Here is a 24,410-nt window from a genome sequence, read left to right on the forward strand (position 1 = left end):
ATGTACGACAGTATATTTTTCCAGAACTTAATTTAAATAAGTCTTGTGTACATTGATCAATCGGAAGGGGTGCTAATTGGGATTGTTCACTAGCCAATATATTAGCAAATATCACCGTGGGTGCTTATTAGAGCGGGGCGATTATTACGTCGAATACGGTGCAATATGCTTGACGCTACGTTAAGCCCCACTCTACTTTACCAGTTTGTACCGTTACGTGGGTAGGAACTGTCTCTGTCTCTGTCTCGGGGCGGTCGGGTAGCCTTGTGGTCACGCCGAAGACCCGGGTGCGATTCCTTACATGGGTAAAATGAGTGAAGCCCATGCATTTCTGGTGTCCCCCGCCGTGATATTGCTGGAATATTGTTAAAATCGGCGTTAAACCATACTCACTCACAATTGCAAAAACGATGTGCGGGACGTTTCTGGACATGCTATTCCATCACTGTGTCTAGTGCAAATACATCACTTTTAATGGATATCTATGAGAACGGTAGTTGCAGCATGATATATACGTTTCTTAAGCATGGTCCGTGTGTAATTTGACGTGTCAGTTTTTGACTGAATATCTAACCTAAATTGAGGTGAGGTGAAATGGGGTTTAACGTCGCGTCCAAGAGTATTGCTCTGATATAGCGACGTGCATGCACGTGTGTGTGTGTGTGTGTGGCTGCTTGTACTAGACCGGACTGATGCCGATTTATAGTGCTAGCTCACTGAGATACAATGCCGCAAGTTTAACATGAATACCCCACTCAGACACAGTATACTGACTCCGAGCCGACCAGTACTTGTTTTAGCCCCTTAATGCCGAGCGCCAGACAGGGTAACAACAAGTACTATCTTTTAAGGTCTTTTGGTATGACGCGGCCGGGGATCGAACTCCGGACCTTCCGCTCTCCGGGCGGACGCTCCACCATTAGACCACGGAGGCGGTCTAACCTAAATTGATGAGAGATATGGAATAATTTGAACTGTTCATAGTTGAATACTATTTTGAACACGTTTCTATTTTGAAAACCGCATAACGTGTACTTAATAAAAACATGCCTTTGTTACATGAAGTATTGACAATACATCCTCATTCACCTGATGAAGGAGTAAGCATATACTCCGTTGTGTTCCTATAATATAGAAGTTGACCTCCATAAAGTCTAGGTGTTGGGTGTTTTAGTGTTGTGTCTGAGGGTTTAATGCTTGTCACAGACAGCTGTGAGTGATGAAGATGACAAGCTGAATACATGTAGCTACTGGACCCTGGGACAATTGATTACTGATCAATTCCGGTGACATTATATACACTGTATCCGATGTAGTCTCGTTAAACCCACTACAGCGATGTGCGTCAGAGGCAACAGCTTGGTGGTGTTTAGACGTGCAAGTCCTTGAAGAAGGTGGGTTTTGCAGCGCCATCTGGTGTTAGGGATGATCTGATGAAACAGAGCTTGCCACTCCCCGTCCTCCCTCACCGACCCCCTGGGGTGGAGACATTACATTGTCATGTAGATGGGAGGCACTGCTGTGGTATATGCCATGTAGATGTAATACAGGGATGTGGTATGTCATGTAGATGGAATACAGGGATGTGGTATGCCATGTAGATGTAATGCAGGGATGTGGTATGTCGTGTAGATCGAATACAGGGATGTGGTATGTCATGTAGAAAGAATAAAGGGATGTGGTATGTCATGTAGATGTAATACAGGGATGTGGTATGTCATGTAGATGGAATACAGGGATGTGGTATGTCATGTAGATGTAATACAGGGATGTGGTATGTCATGTAGATGGAATAAAGGCTTGTGGTATGTCATGTAGATGTAATACAGGGATGTGGTATGTCATGTAGATGGAATACAGGGATGTGGTATGTCATGTAGATTGAATACAGGGATGTGGTATATGTAATGTGGATGGGATACAGGGATGTGGTATGTCATGTAGATGGAATACATGGATGTGGTATGTAATGTGGATGGAATACAGGGATGTTGTATGTCATGTAGATTGAATACAGGGATGTGGTATGTCATGTAGAAGGAATAAAGGGATGAGGTATGTCATATAGAAGGAATAAAGTGAGTGAGTGAGTATGGTTTTACGCCGCTTTTAGCAATATTCCAGCAATCACGGCGGGGGACACCAGAAAGATGGAATAAAGGGTTGTGGTATGTCATGTAGATGGAATAAAGGGTTGTGGTATGCCATGTAGATGTAATACAGGGATGTGGTATGTCATGTAGATGGAATACAGGGATGTTGTATGTCATGAAGATGGAATACAGGGATGTGGTATGTCATGTAGATGGAATACAGGGATGTGGTATGTCATGAAGATGGAATACAGGGATGTGGTATGTCATGTAGATGGAATACAGGGATGTTGTATGTCATGTAGATGGAATTAAGGGTTGTGGTATGCCATGTAGATGTAATACAGGGATGTGGTATGTCATGTAGATGGAATTAAGGGTTGTGGTATGTCATGTAGATGTAATACAGGGATGTGGTATGTCATGTAGATGTAATACAGGGATGTGGTATGTCATGTAGATGGAATACAGGGATGTGGTATGTCATGTAGATGGAATACAGGGATGTTGTATGTCATGTAGATGGAATTAAGGGTTGTGGTATGTCATGTAGATGTAATACAGGGATGTGGTATGTCATGAAGATGGAATACAGGGATGTGGTATGTCATGTAGATGGAATACAGGGATGTTGTATGTCATGTAGATGGAATTAAGGGTTGTGGTATGCCATGTAGATGTAATACAGGGATGTGGTATGTCATGTAGATGGAATTAAGGGTTGTGGTATGTCATGTAGATGTAATACAGGGATGTTGTATGTCATGTAGATGTAATACAGGGATGTGGTATGTCATGTAGATGGAATACAGGGATGTGGTATGTCATGTAGATGGAATACAGGGATGTTGTATGTCATGTAGATGGAATTAAGGGTTGTGGTATGTCATGTAGATGTAATACAGGGATGTGTTATGTCATGTAGATGGAATACAGGGATGTGGTATGTCATGCAGATGGAATACAGGGATGAGGTATGTCATGTAGATGGAATACAGGGTTGTGGTATGTCATGTAGATGGAATACAGGGATGTTGTATGTCATGTAGATGGAATTAAGGGTTGTGGTATGTCATGTAGATGGAATACAGGGATGTTGTATGTCATGTAGATGGAATAAAGGGTTGTGGTATGTCATGTAGATGGAATACAGGGATGTTGTATGTCATGTAGATGGAATTAAGGGTTGTGGTATGTCATGTAGATGGAATACAGGGATGTTGTATGTCATGTAGATGGAATTAAGGGTTGTGGTATGTCATGTAGATGTAATACAGGGATGTTGTATGTCATGTAGATGGAATTAAGGGTTGTGGTATGTCATGTAGATGGAATACAGGGATGTTGTATGTCATGTAGATGGAATTAAGGGTTGTGGTATGTCATGTAGATGTAATACAGGGATGTTGTATGTCATGTAGATGGAATTAAGGGTTGTGGTATGTCATGTAGATTGAATACAGGGTTGTGGTATGTCATGTAGATGGAATACAGGGATGTTGTATGTCATGTAGATGGAATTAAGGGTTGTGGTATGTCATGTAGATGGAATACAGGGATGTTGTATGTCATGTAGATGGAATTAAGGGTTGTGGTATGTCATGTAGATGGAATACAGGGATGTTGTATGTCATGTAGATGGAATTAAGGGTTGTGGTATGTCATGTAGATGGAATACAGGGATGTTGTATGTCATGTAGATGGAATACAGGGATGTTGTATGTCATGTAGATGGAATACAGGGACGTTGTATGTCATGTAGATGTAATACAGGGATGTTGTATGTCATGTAGATGGAATTAAGGGTTGTGGTATGTCATGTAGATGGAATACAGGGATGTTGTATGTCATGTAGATGGAATTAAGGGTTGTGGTATGTCATGTAGATGTAATACAGGGATGTTGTATGTCATGTAGATGGAATACAGGGATGTTGTATGTCATGTAGATGGAATTAAGGGTTGTGGTATGTCATGTAGATGTAATACAGGGATGTTGTATGTCATGTGGATGGAATACAGGGATGTTGTATGTCATGTAGATGGAATACAGGGACGTTGTATGTCATGTAGATGTAATACAGGGATGTTGTATGTCATGTAGATGGAATTAAGGGTTGTGGTATGTCATGTAGATGGAATACAGGGACGTTGTATGTCATGTAGATGGAATTAAGGGTTGTGGTATATGTCATGTGGATGGAATACAGGGATGTTGTATGTCATGTAGATGGAATTAAGGGTTGTGGTATATGTCATGTGGATGGAACATGGGGAAATTCTTTCGGGTATATTTCAACATGAAATTGTTCACTAGACTTAATGAGTATTTCAACATGAAACTGCTCACTAGACTTAATGAGTCTATATCAACATGAAACTGCTCACTAGACTTAATGAGTCTGGAGATGCTCAATGCTCTAGAATCCAGTAAATCAAAAACAGACATATATTTATGTATATATATATATATATATTTATTTCTTTATTTTATGATTTGGAGTCAATTTACAGATCTCTGTAAAACAATGAGAATTTCATTTGGAGATATAATCAACAACAGGCATATGTACCATTAATTTGGCCCTTGCAGATATTCCCACAACCAGAAAATGGTCAACAAAAATAGTTCTCTGTCTTTGTCTAAGAGATATAAATATTTACACTGACTAGGTTTTCCGACAGCATGGCCGGGACCCCCTGCAGAGACCCCAAGTCCAGCTATGCAAGGGGAACTTGGAGTTACAGTTATTTATATATGCATATTCCCTCAAGGGCCCCTCACATTGACGGGGTATCTAACCGTCTACCCCTTCAAATCACAGATTCATACTATGTACAAAAACATTCAAAAATAAAATTATCAAATTTGGTTTCCATGGAAACAGGCCTAATACTTGCTTCCATTACTAGCACATTGTGACTGCGACGCTCCGTCACAAGTAAACAAAACAAACGCTTCATTCATTGAAGAAATGAATGAGAATGAAATGAAACTAAAAACGTAATATTTGCCATGATTAACGATTTAAAAAAAATGAAAATGTGGATGCAGTTTGTTCATAACATTCTTACCACGATGTGAGTATTTCTACATAACTAGGATGCATGCATGGGTAAAAAGAGGGCGATGATGCTTTCTAAAACGCCAATGACAGTGTAACATGAGCGATGTTTAGTAGGGAGAATATGACTGATCAACAATAAACCTGGTTGTCTCCCTTCCGTCCACTCTCATGGAAGGAGGCTCACAGATACTGTTGACTTTACGACCAATCAAAACAATTCCATACTATGTATGTAGCATAAATTGAAAACATTTATGTTTGAACTGTTTGGATTTCTTAAATAAATATGTGTTAATAAGTGGACAATTTTGAAAGTATTGAATCTACCTTTTTAAAAGGAACAGATCTTTTTTCCAAATATCTTCTAAATGCCACTAAAACATTCTAGTATATTCTGACATCGTGAATGCCCACAGAATCACAGTTCATAGCATAGTACTGGTTCATTAAATAATTGACAATGAAGTGTATGAATACATAACATTCATTAGATGCCATCATTTTGGTCCTCAAGGATAAACGAGCCCGCCACCATTATGAGACAAATTGTGTATGTATACTGTACATACATCGTCCTTGGCAGTAATCAAGTACTGCAGTCGTCACGAAAGTTGTTATTAGGCAGTCTCCATCTCGGCGGTCAGATTGCCCCTGGGCTCGATGGACCGAAGGTCAACCGGAGCCACTGCGATATCAGGGTGCATTATGGCCTGGTAGTCTTCCTCGTACGTTTCATTAGCTCGGCTAATGCTGGACCGAGGCAGGGAGAGAACGGGCAGGTCTGGACTCTGTGAAGCTTCAACCTCGACTTCCTCTTGGCGTGTGTAGTCCCCCTCGGGAGAGGCATTGTTGATGGCTGGCTTGTTGGTCTCGCCGTGTTCTTCCTCTGCCCGATGTCCGGAGTAGCACCATGAGCGGTCCCACGGATAAAAGGCACGGACATCCTCGCTCAACATTTCTTCTTGATCATCTTTCACAGATAACAGCATTCGCGATTTCACTGTTGGGAGAAAAATTGAATTATAGAGATTGTTTAAGATTCCAACACGAGAGGCTAAGCCTTATTCTAGATACAAGACTATTAGTATTGAAACTGTTAGTGTTGTAGGGTCATATGTTCTCGGACATGTTTACAGATATAACCTTCAAAATTTATATTCAAGAAAAAATTTGCAACAATAATAACACACCTGCTGTAGGAATGATCTTTTTGCTAATCATAATTTTAAGCTTTGGTATGGACTGACATATATGATCAATCACCTATGAAACAAGTACATCGTTTCCTTGTGTCTGATGAACACATGACCCAATGCTAAGGAAAGACAAGATTGAGGAGGAACACATGAAACTAACAGTCGATATTTACCATCACCAAATCAACCTGTACATCTTCCACCAAAATATTCAGTGGGAGATAAGATGGATGCAGACGTAAAACCTGAGGGCATCTAAATCATACCACTCAAACGATGTTAAAGAACACACAATTTTTTCAATTGACTATAATTAATCTGCTATGGTACGACAGATTAAACAGTCATAACAAACATCGGATGTGCTTAGCTTCTTTTTAGTAGTATATAAATGTTTATTCAATGATTTTTAGCAATTTACTTTTACCGAAATGTTTATTAGAAGGTCCAGATGAGGCAATCAATGTTGACGTTACTGGTATGCCTTACTGATTTATCATTGCCACACAACACTGAACCATCTTTTTCCGACTGATGACAATTTACAAGGGGTAATCAATTTTAGGACTTTGAGGTTTTGAGAAATCATCCATTTCTTATCTCCCATCATGACAAATACGTCACACATGCAGAATAACTCACTATTGGGTGTGGCATAGTCGCCATTGACCTTGGCATTGCCAATACTCGGCCCATGGTCAGGTGTCGGGCGGATGTGATCTGGTTTTTGCAGGAAAACGGGACTGACTGCCCGAGCCCCCGGAGAATAACCAATGTTGAGAGAAGTGGGAGACCAGCTGCCCAGGAAAACAGCAAAGCACAAAACAAGGACCTGCAGCAGACAAGATGGCCGACAGTCAGATACTTGTGTCTGCTTGCAACTTAATTTCCTGGTGTAGTTTCTTACATTAATGATTTCCAAGAAAATTTGGATGAAAACTTTTGGTAAAGGTATGAATTATTAGAAAATGACCACGCTTGTGTAGTTTGAGTTTTGAATTTGGACTGATTGTCCCATTTGTCTGATAATGGCTGCAGCTCCCTTGTAACATGTCCCATCACCATAATGAACCAACACAATCACATTCTGTTACCTGCAAGAGCCTCCAATAGAACACAGTCCTGGCTTTACCAATTCTAGCAGCAGTAACTCTATATAATGGCATTATGTCTGATAAGTCGGACATGTTGTCAGACTGATGATTTGACATTTTTCTAGTCCAAACTTTCAAATTAAATTTCAAAAGACTTTACAATACCAAAAGATTTTCTTCTTCAATAAAACCCCAAATAACATTTTTTATTACTGTGTTCAGTTACTCTGCTGGAAAGAAACATTTGATTGGTTGATTCATATATACCATGTTTGCAGGGAGCAAAGCCCACCATTGGACAAATAGGATGGAATTCACCTTGTACCCAAAATATTCACATTAACTAGCAATATCACCATGGGAACTCTTTAGAACTAAAGAATACTATAAAAAAGTCAAATTACATTAATATATGACAATTATGGACATAAATTCTTCATATCTTTGAGTTGCCATGGTAATATTTCGCAGACTTCCTTAAATCTGTTGTTAGATATAAGAACTCTGCTTTTCAAACATGTCAATCTAGAGAGAATTGTAAATTTTACAGAAGGTAACTTTGTAAAATTTAATGTGCATTTAAAAGAAATTGTGCATAAGTTTTCAGTCCAAAAGGACAACAGTGCAGTGTGAGATTATGATACAATAAGTTGATACATAATTCATTTAGCGAAATTTCAAGATAGGTCCTAAAACAAACTCATCACATGAGATCCGGTTATGTCTTCTATGACAGGAATGGTTAAGGCAAGTGGAGAAGGGAGGTAACTCTTACTAACCATGAGAACAGTTCCTGTCTGTGTTGCAGATGCTGCTGATGGGCGTGGCATCTTAGAAACAAGTGCTTGTAACTTGTGCAGCTGACCCAGCAGTGACCTGGAAGATAAACAATATATATAAAATACCTGCCATTAATCAACAAAAGAAAAATCAGGCAATGATGAAACCAAAGCAGAATTGTGCAAAAAAAACCAAAAAGGTATCATTTTTGTAAAGTTTTGCAAATAACATCTTACAAATTAGTTTTTAATTCCACTGAAAATGAAGAAACCAAACACTGTTCCGTCCAGTTAGCAAAATCCATCACTTGCTTGCTCATTCAACACATAGTACACGTCTCGCCATTCAACACATTATGCATATGTCCTAGCCATTCAACCTAGTGCATATATCCAGCCAGTCACCACAATACAGTACAAACTTCTATACATTATACAACAACTTACCTGTTGTTATTCTCTAGTGAATCAACCTTTTTCCGCAGGTCAGTATTTTCCTGGTTAAACGATTCAACCCTGTGAAAAAGAAATATGTTTATGAATCGCCACAAACGTTACAAACATACAAGTAAGTGTTTCTGTTTCAACATTGGCAAATCTTGCCAAAGTATCGATCTTGGCATACACGATTGTCAGAGTTTCAAAGTAATTGCTCCTATTTCAAATCCTTCTTTCTCTGGCTAAAGCGACAAAACTTGAGCAGATTTGTTAATAATTCCATTTTATAAATACAAGAAATACAATGAATGAAAAACTTCAAACAAACCTTTTTTCTAATGCTTCTAAGTATTCCTTCTTTTTTCTTCTGCTTTCCTGGGCTGAGATCTGGGAAAAGTGTTATCAATGAAAACATCATTTTGTTTAAAACATATATCCCAAACCATAGAAACAAAGAATAATGAAAGTGTATGACGCAGCTGCTTGCAATCAGCCTTAGGTCAGCTATACACAGCTGCTCATAGATAATCAAGTCTAGGCCAGGCACACAGCATGACCATTTTGTTTCTTTGTTGTTTGACACCACATTCAGCAATATTTCAGCTATATGACAGTGGCCTGCAAATAATCGAGTCAATTAATTTGAAGGTGGTTTCAAACAGATTGATTACAATTTCTAAAATTAACCTGATAGTTTAATTATTTTAATCCTTTGCTTTCCAGAGAGACATTTAATAATTTTAGCAAAGATGTACCTTATTTTTTATTTTTCGACGGATTTTCTTCAGATTCTTTTCCTCTTGTTTTGTGAGTGGCAGTTTACCAGGGATAGGGTAACCCTCTGAAACGAGGGTGCGTTTCTCCTCCTCAGAGAGGATCAGTACTCCCGACTGAGGTATCTGAAATAATATATGCTTTGTCAACAACAAAGTTTAACAAAAGAACTTTTTTCCAAGATAATACTCATGATTTGAATTGATACTTTAAACATCATCATTTTAAAGTAACATTAAGTTTAGAGTATACTTGAATTCTTTTTACTGGTGAAATTGTATGACCATGCATTACAAAATAAATACTGATGGAAATAGATAAAGTAAAAGCAAAAACCCCAAATATTCTTTATGGAAGTATAAATCATTAAATAATGTTGTTAAATTAAATATTTAAACAATGTCTGACAATTTTTACCATAAACAATATTGATAATTACAAATGAGAGGCATGCATTACAAAGGTCAAAGACGAAAGGTGGATACTGTTAAGTTAAACTGTGAACTAAGATGCATGTATGCAAATAAATAGCAGTTGTTGGCAGGAAGGTAGTACATTCTCCACATTATCAGGGCAGTACTCTCATGCTGTCAGGAATTCATTCACATGCAAATGGCATTAGTAGATGCATAGTATTGGGCAATTTGCAACAATGCATGCGTTATACAGAAGGATCACGGAGTGAGTGAGGGAGTGGGATTTACTCCACTTTTAGCAATATTCCTGCCATCTCATGGCGGAGGGCACTGGAATCGAACCCAGGTCTCCAGCATCACAAGCCAATGCTGTAACCACTAGGTTACTCAAGAATCTATTATGCAATATTATCATCAGCGACAAAATAGTAGCAAGGATTTCATGCCTTCAACATTCAAGATGTCCGACGTTATGATAAAGATCACTCATGGGAGTTTGGGGAGGGAAGCGGTGCTATTTATTTGCTGCATGTACACTTAGCTTACAGTAACTTACTGGATTTACAAAGAGAGGCTGTGACAGCGCCTTGGCTGAGGTGACGTGATGAGTCTGGCGGGATGAGCTGATCCCGCGGATGGGGCTAGAGGGCGCTGATCGCTGGGGACTCTGGCTGCCTTCGCTGTCACTGCTAGCACTACTTGGGGGTGTTGGGGGGAGAATAATCTGCTCCATTGTTACTGTAACAACATCAACTACATCAATTATAGCATTATCAACTACAACAATTATAGCATTATCAACTACAACAATTATAGCAACATTAACTACAACAATTATAGCATTATCAACTACAACAATTATAGCAACATTAACTACAACAATTATAGAATTATCAACTACAACAATTATAGCAACATTAACTACAACAATTATAGAATTATCAACTACAACCATTATAGCAACATTAACTAAAACAAATATAGCAACATTAACATCCGGAATATGATTATCAACATATTCAACATCATTGTATTTCAATATTGACTAAAAACAATAGCTACCAATATTAAAAAACTATATTCATACAACATTGATTTACAATAAATAAATAATAATAAATTTCCAATCAACTGTACACAATAGGTATAAATAATAAATTTTCAATTTCAGGTATCATTATTAACACTCGTCACATATAAATATTGACTAACCACAACAGCTATCAATATTTACTGATTATTTCAGATATGAATATTGACCAATCAGATCACAGGATCCCATAAGCTCCATAAACTGCCCCCCTAGTCTTTGTTTTCTCCATTTCATAAATGAGTGAGTGAGTGAGTATTGTTTTACGCCGCTTTTAGCAATATTCCAGCAATATCACGGCGGGGGACACCAGAAATGGGCTTCACACATTGTACCCATGTCGGGAATCGAACCCGGGTCTTCGGCGTGACGAGCGAACGCTTTAACCACTAGGCTACCCGACCGCCCCTCATTTCATAGGTGACAGAAACCAAGTGAACATCAAGCGCCATCCATGTTACACAGAACTTTTATGATGCCTACCAGTTTGCTCGGAGATGTCGAACGTGTCGGGTGGCTCCTGCTTGACTGTGATCTGTGGAAACACGGGCTGATCAGGGGCGATGGTGGACGTTGGCGTGGCCAGGACAATGGTTGGCTGCTTGGTAAAGGAGGTGGTGGTGCATGTGTTAGGGGCTGACGTAAGTAAGGGGTCATTGTCCATGCTTTCTTGTTTAACAATCACAGATGGACTGCCAGCGCTGCCGAAGGACTTCTGTGAAAGGTCAAGGGCATTTGGGGAACCCATGAAGTCGGAATCAATGTCTGAAAAAAAAGGATAAATGTTTATAGCGAGTGAGTTTTTATGCCACTTTTGGGATTAATTCAGCTATATTAAGGCTGGGAACAACAAGCATGGGTTTTATACATTTTACCCATGTGGGGAATCAAACCCATTTTGATTGTATTTTGTGCAAATGTGTTAACCACTAGACTACCCCACCACCCTTAAATATTAATATACTTTTTCATTTGAAACAGGTGCATATTGCATATTAAAAAGGATCATAATGTAAACATTTGAAGAAAAAACCCTGTAAAAGGCAACTATGCTCCTCGTAGGAGGCGACTAACAGGATCAGGCGACTAACTGGGGGTTAATGGGTACCTGTTCTGCCTCGTACAGGCTGCGACATTAACAAGCTTTTTCAATAGCACTCATGTTGAGAATCAAACGTGTAGTCACATGACAAGCGAGTGCTGTAACCAGTTAACTACCCACACCCCAGGACTTAATCTCCACACCTGCTTGTGACAACTGTGTCATAGCAATGTGAGATATGGCAGTCCGGCTAGAATAGCTAGGTCACAGAATGCTTTAATACCAGCTGTTATTTCTTGTAACATTCACAGAAGTTATACACATTTTCCCAGAGAAGTCCTTGAAACCAACACCAAGACAAAAGAATTTAAATGGATTTATTAATTAATTTATTTCTTCTGATTATTAATTTTGTGACAGATTGGAATTTAATACCATAGTAATCTAATTTATTTTAAAATGTTTTTTTATAAAGTAATTAATAGTCATATTCTGAAGTCAAACATCTGTTAGTAAAATATACCCAATGAAACATTAAATTAAACATGATTCATTAATTATCTCCAATTAGGCGTCTATATCTATTCATGAAAGCTAAAAGCAGTTGTTAGGTACATACAATCAGCAAACAAACATGGCAGACACCGCCGCCACCTGTTGCATCCCAACCTCACCTACACAACTTGTACGGGGGTGGGGAAAGATTAAACTGTATATCTGTGATAAATGTGACATAAAATTAGCAGAATAGAAACACACATACATTTCTTGCGGATATAGGTGCAGCATGTTGTATTGTTATACTGAATCACTCATGGATCTTTTGAATTGACCGATTCTAACATTTCCGCCACTTGTCATTTATTACATTACCAGATAGAAATAACTGGTCAGAAATACTTTGGTAACATATAAATACATATATTACACCCAGTAATCTTTATATATATGAAGGAATTTCCAAATTAGACAGGACCACATATGCATCAAGGCTTTATGCGTTCAATAACTAGCTTGTATTGTTATTACCTTATCCATCTGTTCAAAATCAATACTACCAATCAATGGGCTCTATACATCTATCTCCAACAGTCCAGTACTACACACCACTCAACTGTTCATAGGGATACAAACCTACTGTATACTGCTACAAACAGTATTCCTTTTAACAGTATTCCTGTTATATCACCAGTGTTAAACATTGGCACTAGTCCTATAGTCCTTGCCAAATTGCCCAATAGTTAAGGTATCATAAGAACTAGTAGAAATGTGCCATTTTTAAGGGGTTTTGATATACGTTTTATTATAAGGACTCGTGGACTAAAACTGTAAGATGTGTTGACCCTGACTGCAAGCAATCAATCCCACTAGGTCCTCTTCAGTTACAGTGAGTGAGTGAGCTCTGAACATTATTTCAGTTATATCAAGACGTGTCAAGTGATTCACCTAGTAACATAATCAAGTTGAACAGGATTTGAACCCATGATCAGAGTTTTTTGGCAAGAACAAGGGATGTAACTCTGTAAAACGAATTCTGACACTGATGACTAGGCCACTGTGACTCTGTTCTGAATAGTCCATCCCTCTGGAAAGCTGGGCAGTATATGACAACACCTAGTGTCAGCTACAGGTAAAGTGCTAGTATTGTTTGAGTAAACTGATCTAACTTGCAGGAAGCCATTAAAATCAATAATGATAAACACTGTACACAGCTGTCACTTAATACAGGTAATAGCGTGTATTCAAAGATTTTTATCCACTGCTAACTGCATCCTGTCTAACATTGATAATCAAAAATTGCTGACCATGTGAATTTTCACTTAAACATTCAGGTAGAGCCATATGCTGAATATTGGGAACAGAATCTTTGCAGATGTTATTTAGATTCAACGACATTTTTACATTCACACTTGTAGATAGGAAATTGGAATCGGCACCATGTGTACTGTCTGCAACAATGGAATACTATATGGAGGAAATTCAGAAGACAAATGTCATCAAATCTTCAGAATATTTGGAAATGTGGGACTGTGAGAATAGTGAGTGAGTGAGTGAGTATGGTTTTACGCCACTTTTGGCAATATTCCAGCAATATCATGCCGGGGAACACCAGAAATGGGCTTCACACATTGTACCCATGTCGGGAACTGTGAGAATAGAGTAACATTACACACCATCCTGTAGACCCATTTAGTCCCAGAAATATATTTATCTTATTAAAAATACATTTCATGAATTCTACAAATAAAAACATAAAATCCAAATGGAGCCCAGAACAGTGCTTAATTTCAGGTAAGGCAATCTAGACTTGACATGAGTTGGATTCATTTTGTTAATTTATTGTTTAGGGTCTGGGAGACAGACTAACAAGCCTACAGCAGCTATGTATACGTGACTGATGAATTGGTCCTAGGTATAAACATTCTGGAGGGACTAAATATTTATATGTAGAAATTGAGGGAAGGAAATAGTCCTGATCACGGGTATATTGTTCCACAGGGACCAATACTCCTGGTACTTGATTCCTTCAGAACAAATGTTCAAGGGGAACATATTTACTGTCACATATACACTTTATGTAACTGCTGGTGCATATTGATTTTATCACATGCCCTAGATAGGGTAATGAGTAAAACACACATGTAACAGACATGAAGGCAACGCTTGACAGAACAATGTCATTTTCATGAAAATATAATATATATACATTCACAAAAATGTCATATCTTGAAGGAGGAATGAGGTTAAAGTTGTCTTGAACTTGGGCCAACAATTAGAGTATTTCTCCTCTAGTTTGGGGTCTTCTTCCTTCACGCAATCCTCATCTCTGTTTATTCTGACTCAATACACAAACTGTGTCTAGGTGAGAAAGCTAACAGGTCCTGTATTTGACGAAGTTGGATTATCCAGTCCATGTTAACCCACAAACACTTAGCCCAGTATTACTCCAAGTCTCTTCCGCACTAGACAATGCGGACATCATATCTTACTGAGGCCAGACCATTACCAACATTCAAATCACTCAAACCTGTTGCCCCGGAAATAGAATCAACAGATTCTCACCATTTTTTCCATACCTATATTCTGTCCCCTTTGTCAAAACAGGTACTTTCATTACATTTCTGCTGTTAATTAGTTCCCCTTAACAATTCATATCATCCTATCTAACGGCCGAGTGCACACACCTTCAATCTTAGCAAGTCCGAGCGGTGATCCTGGAGATTGGTCATTCAGGGAGTAGCTGTGTTCGGACTTGATGCACGGGGGTTGGGCGGCATCGGTGATCATCTTGTCATTAAGTACTGGGTCGTCAAAGAAAGAGCTGAGCCAATCATTGTCCATGTAGTTGTCTGGGGCCTGGAACAAACATACATCATGTACATAAATGTGCAACATTATCAATATTACACCAGGCCAATTTGTTTTTGTTTTTCTTCACAATACTTTCTTTGTCAGTGTGCCAATAGGAAGGTTACATCTGTCAGGGCTCACTTAGCAATTCTCTTCTTTTCTAAAGTTCTTGATAAAAATAAAAGCATCAACAAATAAAACAAAAATATGTTCAAAATTAGCATTTTTTAGTAACACAGCATATTCACTTGCTTTTATTCTATATTTGATGGGATGACTCAAGTGTAACACAAGAACCTAAATAGGTCTGCCGAAAATAGACAGTATCAGTAAAACAGAACAAACCCACAGTATCAGTAAAACAGAACAAACCCACAGTATCAGTAAAACAGAACAAACCCACAGTATCAGTAAAACAGAACAAACCCACAGTATCAGTAAAACAGAATAACCCCATAGTATAAATAGAACAAAATAAGTGAGTGAGGGCGGGAGCTTAACAACGTTTAGAACGGTATACCACAGCATGAGAGGTCGATATGAGTGCGAAAAGCCTGAACAACAAAGTAAACACACAATATCAGTACACAAAATGAGTGAGTGAGTTGGGTTCAATGCCACTACGAACATTATTCCAGTTGTGTCACAGCATGTCAGCTTAATGTAGGAGAAGGGCCAGTGTAACAAAATGAACCTATAGTATGAGTACAAATGCAATTCAGAATACATCCGTACCATTCTGTAATTATTACTTATATATTCCCAAACATCACCAGTGGAATTCATTGTTGAAGTTACAAACCGAAATAAACACAAAGTCTTCATCACATTGACAAAGCGATTTTCCCTCAAAAACACCTTATCAGGAGTGGTGTACAAGTTTGAGTTTCTAAAATGCACATAACAACGAGCTTGGGTTTCTCCAATGCACCCATGGTGTTTTCAATTCCCCATCAACATGCAGCCCCGGTGTCACCGTGACCTAGTCCTCTAGCATCACACTGACACACATGCCCTCCAGCATCTGTTGACTTTTTCAGCCAATTCTTAAACTTTTAAAATGTTCCCAAATCCCGAGCCTGGTTATAGAATGCAAACAATGGCAGAGTGTTTGACTATTGTTTATGGCCCTCTGGGACCGACTAGTGACAGTGGTATGTTGCACATTGTGAGACACTTGCAACTTTGTTGGACAGGAAAAAGGTTTCCTTCCAACTCTACAGCAGGCGGAGACCACTTGAGGCGGAAATGAGTTCCCTTGCTATTTGCATGTCTCGAGTTCCATGTTACATATGTCAGATGTAGGGCAAGTCATGCTCGATGGATGTGTGAGCGGGGGAGTGAGTGACCTGGGTTTAATGCCGCTTACGAAACAGGTTTTCATTTCTACATGTCTGTCAGTTTAATGTGGGAGAAAAGTCAAAGTGATTCACAGACCTACCAACGAAAACCAGACTATGGAATATGTACTCACTTTAAATAGAAACAGCTACACAAATTACAAACAAGACTCATTCAAGTGTGCTTCGTAATGATTAAAACCGGCCATTTCATTGGAATCAAACAAAGTAAATCACGCAGATCACAACAAACTGAGTGTGTGACTGCTCCGACTACGAGTTTGAATCCTGACATTGTGGATCATTGCTCTTGCAACAAACCACTGCTTTGGCACACCAAAACCACATCATATGGAGGGAAAATTGGCATTCAGACACACTCCATGCCCTGCCCACCAAACACACACCGGGCCACGCCACGCCATGACACACACACGCACACACACACACATCACACACCACACACACACACCGTGCCACGCCACGCCACGCCACGCCACACACACACCACACACACACCTTTTTTTTAACTATAAACATAGTAATTTGACAACATGGACCCCTGAAGTATCTGCTTCCCAAATGAAAGTTTCTGGGAGACTAGCATCTGCTGCAAAGGCTCTTCACCTCTAACCAGATCTCAAGTTTCAAGTCAGATTTTGTCACGACAGAAGCAGGAAATAAATGAAAAAGTGTAAAGTGTCTACGACAAAGCGTGTGCATGTTTCTCCATGTGTGTTGGTAGGTAAAAGCTTTTGACTGGGTCAGGTTCTTGACATTGTGAGTCGGCGCTAATGATCAATGGCAGTAGGGCCAACCCTCAGATGTTTGTTGGTGAACTTGTTGCAAGTTTGTTTCCTTGAGAAACGTGACTGCCCCCTATTCCCCAATTACAGAGTCATTGTACACAGTAAACCTCACACCGCCATATAAGATATTCATAAATCTCAGGGCCAAGGGCCCTGTTCCAAAAAGCGATCGTAGCGCTAAGATGCTTCGACATTGGCTACGATCGTTGTTGCGCTAAGATTGCTTTGTAGACCAGGGCTCTGGAGCCTGGTAATTATGAAGATGTTATATTGTGATCTTAGTGCTGCGACTTCATAAGTCAGTGTTAAAGCATGGGAGTTACGATCATCTTAGCATTAAGATCACTCTGTGGGACATGGCCGACCCTACAAAGAATTTGTAATGCTAGTACTACCATTGGTCAAAGTGAATGTAAGGGAGTTCAGACATTCATAGCACTTACATATTTACAACTGTCTTAGCGCTAAAATCCCGCTGTGGGATGAGACCCTGGCAGTGAGAATGTTGTTGGAAACAGGCTTGCTATTATGTAGGATCGACAATGAAGAAAAAAAAATTGAGGGTTAATCATTGACGTGGGGAATGAAACCAGAGCACATGGCGAAATGAGCAAACACTTTAACCGCTAGACTACCCCTTCTCCTTAATACATAGCCAGGTCAAGCAAACATATCCATGATTTACCATACATGTGCAAACTAAGACTTTGTCAATGGATTCAAAGTAAACAGGCAAAGTAAACATTGTATCGATCACAATTAACAGGCATAAAAACGCTTCCTTTGAAATTGCTTTAATTAACAATATGTCCATGTATATCTTTTATTTAATATCAACCTCATAAATTTCACAGAGGGTTTAATGTTTAAAAAGCAGGCATAACAAGACTCAGATAGCAGTTCAAATGAAGTCATTCTACACGGTAAATACTGAAATTACACAGACATGACTGTTGGTACACTATTGATTGCTTCCAGGCATGGAGACGCTGTGTTTTCACTATATAAGGTCACTGCATAGTGTTGATTTAACCTCCTAAGGATTAAACTTGATATTAAACCATGAAATGTGTTGGCAAAGCTGTTTATCCACCTCTCATGCCTCATGTTATTGATGTTTACCAATGGGGATTGTGGGTCACCATCAGTTCCCTGTCCTCTTCACTGAGGGCGGTCGGGTAGCCTAGTGGTTAAAGCGTTCGCTCATCACGCCGAAGACCTGGGTTCAGTTCCCAACATGGGTACAATGTGTGAAACCCGTTCCTGGTGACCCTCGCCGTGATATTACTGGTAAAATGCTAAAATGTGGCATAAAACCAAACTCACTCACTCACTCACTCACTCACTCACTCACTGCTGGCAACAACGGCCACTAAGGATTGAGTGGCTACAAGGTGTGACCGACGCTGTTGCTATCAACAATTAGTGTGCCTTGTCCAGAATAGTTGCCATGGTAACAGGCCAGTTCAGTCCCCCTATTATTACTTATCTTCAAACAGAAGCAAACTGGATCACTTTAGTGAATAGTCGTTCAAATTGAAATAATTGAAATGAGTGGTGTGGTTTTACGCCCCTTTAAGCAATATTCCAACAATACCATGGCGGGGGGACACTAGAAATGGGCTTCACACATTGTACCCATTTGGGGAAGCAAACCTGGGTCTTTGGCATGATGAGCAAATGCAGAAAACTGCTGGTGCTAAATTCGGCATTACTCAATCAAGCAATTTAGTCGGTTTCAAATATCCTTCTCAACATTCGCCAAGGACCACAATAGCCATCTGCAGTCAGACATGGTCCTTTGGGTAGTATAAATGAATAATGAACACTTTTTGAATATTTTTAATATAACACTATTTAAATGAGTTATGAATAATACAACATAAAAACATGACTAAAAACTAGTCTGGTGATTATTCACTTGTCTTTGTTTCAACATATACAGTAAACAGAAATTATCATTTAACACAAAGCAGCCTTTCGTATTTTTAACTTAATTTTTATGTTAAATAATAACCAAACTAACACTAATGCTAGTGTTTTGATTCCGGTCCCTCACACAACTATACTACTCAACATTTGCTAAGGACCACAATTTTTACTAAAGATGACTCTTTTGATCCTTAGCAATGTTGAGTAGTATATATCTTGGTGCAGTATTAAGTAATACCTGAATATACAACAATGGTTATGTACCATGAGTCAACAGCATCACTTGTTGTCTAACTGACCACCTTCCTGTGGCCTACACGCGCACCAGCGGGGTGTTGACGTCCCCGCACAAGGAAACGTCTTCAGGAAATCCAATAATGTGTACAATCGAGATCATCCCAGGGAGGAATTTACTTTGCTTATTTCCTTAACAATGTCAGATACAATTAATGTTCATGTACGATGAGGTCAACCGACCCGTTTTGTCCAGCAGGATTGCGTGTTTCAACCAAGTATGTTTGCGTATTTCACAAGACACCGGATGTTGTTTTGAAAAATGTCTTCCTCTCATCTCATTTATAAGCTAGAAAACAGAATAATCTACGTATTTCTATGCGGGAAAGGAAATGTGCAAGAGTGTATACATTTCTTTATTCGTCTTTAGTTTCTAGGAAAGACCATTTTTTAATATTTTTTTATATATTTTATTGACCAGTAGCAATATATGGGATATTATATACTACTCAAAAGAAGTTAAAGAACACTTCTTTGTTTTATATGACTAAAATTAATCTGCAACAAATGTTATATTTGGGATAACACTTTCGCAGTTAAGTTTAAATCTGTCACCCCACCCCACCCTTATTCAATCTCCTATTAGAGCAAGGCTATTTTATTAATTGACTCGATGGATCTTGCACGCCATCACCTAAAGCTTGCTGGACGCGTTGTTGTGTGGCTACACTAAACAAATAGTAACAAGTTGATATATGTACATGCTACATTCATGATAATATACTGTCCGTCTTGTATGATAGTGACAAGCATAAAAGCGCCTAACACAACTGTCGCTATTCACAAAATCTCCCAGCTACAAGCTCAGCCTAGCAACATGGCTGAATAATTGAACATATCTCATTTCAGCTATCTCTTATCTTAGAATTAGGAAAATGAAGATGACGTATAATCAATTATGATCTCAAAATGACCATGAATGGTTATGGTAAATGTAACATTATCAACTATTACAACCTCTAGGGAAAGAATACAATGAGAACATATTTTGCTCAAGGTTAACAGGAGTCTGTGAAAAATAGTGCAGGTTAAATATTGTTTTTCCTGTTATATTCTTATCTAAGATGAAGTATAAAATTTATTATCTAGCAACATACAAAGGACAGTAGGATTACTTTTGTTTTACCCTGAGATCATTGGGTCAGCAAGGTGTAGGTATATTTGCTGCACAACAAGCATCTAGATCAGACATTCAGGGACTGTGATGTCATTTCCCATGTCAATATTATTTCCCATGGTTGATATGATGTACATATTCCATATGGTGTATATATTATACCGGTGTCATCATCCATTGTCATGTTGTTCAACAACAAAAGAGGGTGTTAGTCATGATCTATCAGGAAGTCGGGGAACAATCAGGATCTGACATTCTGCCATTACTGACACCTGACAGTGAACGGTTTATGACTTTAGCCCTAGAACTCAACACACACTAAACATTCTTTTTAAACTTGTACTCATCACTTTTAAGGCTTAAGAACATTTACCAAGTGAAACTGAATTTCTATTTCAGACATTATATATATCTGTATATCTATATATATATAGTTACTGGAATATATCATTTGACTGTTCCAAAATTTAACTAGTTAATGGAATGCATAATTGTTTTTGTTTCAATATATAACTAGTTACAGGAACATATCATTTGACTGTTTTAATATGTAACTAGTTAGTGGAATACATCACTTGACTATTTCAATATATAACTAGTTCCTGGAATATATCACTTGGCTATTTCAATATATAACTAGTTCCTGGAATATATCACTTGACTATTTCAATATATAACTAGTTCCTGGAATATATCACTTGACTATTTCAATATATAACGCACATCATTTGCCTGTTTCAGAGTTCAGGCTGCCCTACATCATGTACATGTGACCTGACAATGCAGCCCAGCCAGATTGCATCAGTCCAACAGCTGACTTGAGTTACAATCAGGGTTTGTTTTCAGTCTTGGGGCTGTGGCAAATAAACTCTCAGTCAAAGAACTTACATGTTCCACATGCTACTAAAGCTTGCCAGAGGTCATGTTCAATACAACAAACTTAACATTGCAGAAATATATTTGTCTATAGTAAACACAAACAATCATGTCCTGTTGTTTGCCTAACAGTTTTTTCCCGCCTATATCAATAAATGTGTATATTTTTTACAATGTCATTCACGCCAAATTTTCCACCAGTAAAACAATCCTATTGTGTTGATGATTATGGGCCTTACAGGGTTCCATTGTTTTCAGTCATGTGGATGAAAATGCATAGCAACAAGTGGGTCTCCCTAGCAACAAGTTTTTGACCCAGTTCCCACACTCAGTCATATGCAAGCATATGTAGTCTGGTTTTAACCCTAAATATGCCAACCATAGATTTTCTTTTCTAAAAACCTAACAGTCCTAACAGGTCATTCAATAAGTTGTCCCTACTTCCTCATTCCTTCTCCCCACCCCTGTCCCCACCCACCATGAATGCATACCCTCTCTTACACCACACTCTAGACTTGCACAAGTCTCTAAGACAATAATTAGTAGTTTCAATCATAATTTCTAGATTATGTAAATAATAAGAACAAGTTGTCCCTATAAGAGATAGGAGTCACATATGTAGACTTGCTTATTAGGAGGAAAGAATTACTACACATCCACAGACTTTTCTTTCAGTACAGCCTTGGAGCAAGGCTAACCACACTCCTTCCTGTACAGATAACCCTGTCAATTGTTCACTCCTCAAATGAGGGTTGGGGGTGGGGGGTGGGGGGATTCCCCTTACATATTTAAATGTGTCACAAAATTCCCAATTTACCCCTTGCATCAATTCCAAATTTCTTCACGTAAAACTAAGACATATGTCAATGGTAGTATCTAGTATTAATGATTTATTTCAGTGTTAACATGTCATGATAAATTAACTCTCTTCCACTGAACTCCGCCTATCTAAATAATGTCCACCTACTCCCACCCTGGTAGATGGACTGTATGGTTGATAGAGAGTCACGTCCCCCCTCCTTCATCCCCCCCCCAAATAAGAGTCTGGGTAAACAGGAGTTTACCTACAGTAAAGAAGAACCGGAGAGTCAACAGACCCTGGGTTCACAGTGTGTGACTTATACTCAGTCGCACAGATCTAAACACTCATCAAGTCCATTTGGGAGGCACAAAAACAGCTTCTGGGGCCCACAGGTTAATCTTAGGCTATTTAAAGGTCCCACTATCAATGCATTCAAGTTGAAACGTTTTTACACAATTAATCGTACACTATGACTGCAATAACGTCAGATATTGAGCAATGTTGAAACAATCCTATCAAAGATGTCACCTGTAAACAGCCCTACAATTATATATTCTGTCCTTATTGTATCCTCATCTCGGGGCACCTCAGCCTGCAGACACTAAACTCTCACCTCAAGCAAGTGTCTTATCTCATCTTCTTGTGATCATTGCCTTCAGCATCAATTGTCCTTATGCCCCATCCCTCTCCCCCCCCCCCCCCCCCCTCTGCCAACTCCATCCCTCATTACACCCCCTCCCATAAGCTCAACCAATTGGGGACCATAAGAATATCCCCTTCCACTAAAACATCCCCAGGAATGAAGACATATACTCATGGAAATAAATATAGGCACATTTACAAATAGAGGCATTTGTTTGGAATGATTTAAAAGTGCCATGCCAAAGATTTGGTTTCAATTCCCCACAAGGGACAATGTGTGAAATCCATTCTTGCACCGCCCGCCATGATTTTCCTAGAATGTTCCAAAGAACGACACAATAAACCACTCACTCACTTCAGTATATATGGGGTTAAGATAAGTTAACCTAAGTAATTTATTGTGTGACATTCCATGAAAAATCAGTATGCCACTCAGTACTAAGCATCAATGAGGTACATTCTAACAATGTCATCTTTATAAGCACATATAAGATGAACAGAAATTGTTTAGTGACACACAACAACTTATATTTCGATCTATTTTGTTCAAATAAAGGTGTTATGCTTTGCAAAGCTGTAAGCAATGTCCATGTTTACAATCAGTATATCAGCCGGTTGGTATCTTCAGAATTCAGGTCAGTGAAAGTACAGATGGATGGCCATCGTGAATCCTACATTCCCCTAATCCCAAACAACAAGCACAAACTGGGTCAAACTGACAGATAACAGTTCAAACCAGGATGCACCTCAACCGTCTACCCGGTTTCATCTCCATAATACTCGTCACAACTCAACACCCGGGTATGTTTGCATACATCCTTGATATCGTCAGGGTTTTCACAGAGACCATCCCACAGTTGATTGTGCAAACAGACAATATAAGCACACACAATTGTGCAATTTGAATTGAAAAGATCTTTGTTATATGTACCCCTTCTATCCCAGCCACCCACTTAGTCTTTTTGACTTCCTGTTGTAACAAAAAAAACTTTAACCAATGGACAATAATAAACCCACGCCTCTAACATCCTCCCATATTTCAAGTCCATGGGGACTCCAGGTTAGAATAGGTCTCAGCAACCAATGCTTCTTGTACATGGCGACTTGATAGATTTGGTGGTCAGACACGGTCACTTGGTTGATTGTGTGTCACCCACTTGGTTGATTGTATGTCATCGTACCCCGATGATGAAGCTTGCCGAATGTGGCTTCAACAACAAGAAACAAACAATCCAGAATCTTGTCTACCTGACCTGGG

The 24,410-nt window shown here is 38.9% G+C and overlaps 1 protein-coding gene across 3 annotated transcripts in view; it reads right to left on the bottom strand.

The window, feature by feature from the left end:
* Positions 1-4,544: 4,544 nt before the first annotated feature.
* The window catches only part of LOC124115242 (cyclic AMP-responsive element-binding protein 3-like protein 1), a 35,320-nt gene continuing 15,454 nt past the window's right edge, over positions 4,545-24,410 (bottom strand). The window contains exons 2-10 of one of the 3 annotated variants that reach the window (XM_046476160.2): positions 15,175-15,346; positions 11,431-11,712; positions 10,414-10,595; positions 9,423-9,566; positions 8,996-9,054; positions 8,677-8,745; positions 8,230-8,326; positions 6,999-7,188; positions 4,545-6,160 (exon numbers count right to left, since the gene is read on the bottom strand). In XM_046476160.2, coding sequence (XP_046332116.2) covers positions 5,778-6,160; positions 6,999-7,188; positions 8,230-8,326; positions 8,677-8,745; positions 8,996-9,054; positions 9,423-9,566; positions 10,414-10,595; positions 11,431-11,712; positions 15,175-15,346 — 1,578 coding nt within the window. In that variant the 3' untranslated portion in view covers positions 4,545-5,777. Of the gene's footprint in view, positions 6,161-6,998; positions 7,189-8,229; positions 8,327-8,676; positions 8,746-8,995; positions 9,055-9,422; positions 9,567-10,413; positions 10,611-11,430; positions 11,713-15,174; positions 15,347-24,410 lie in introns of all 3 variants that reach the window. The other 2 variants (XM_046476159.2, XM_046476158.2) reach the window with 2 other exon arrangements.

Source organism: Haliotis rufescens, unplaced genomic scaffold, assembly GCF_023055435.1.
Source record: "Haliotis rufescens isolate VD_foot unplaced genomic scaffold, xgHalRufe1.0.p SCAF_26, whole genome shotgun sequence".
Classification (NCBI taxonomy): Eukaryota; Metazoa; Mollusca; class Gastropoda; order Lepetellida; family Haliotidae; genus Haliotis; species Haliotis rufescens.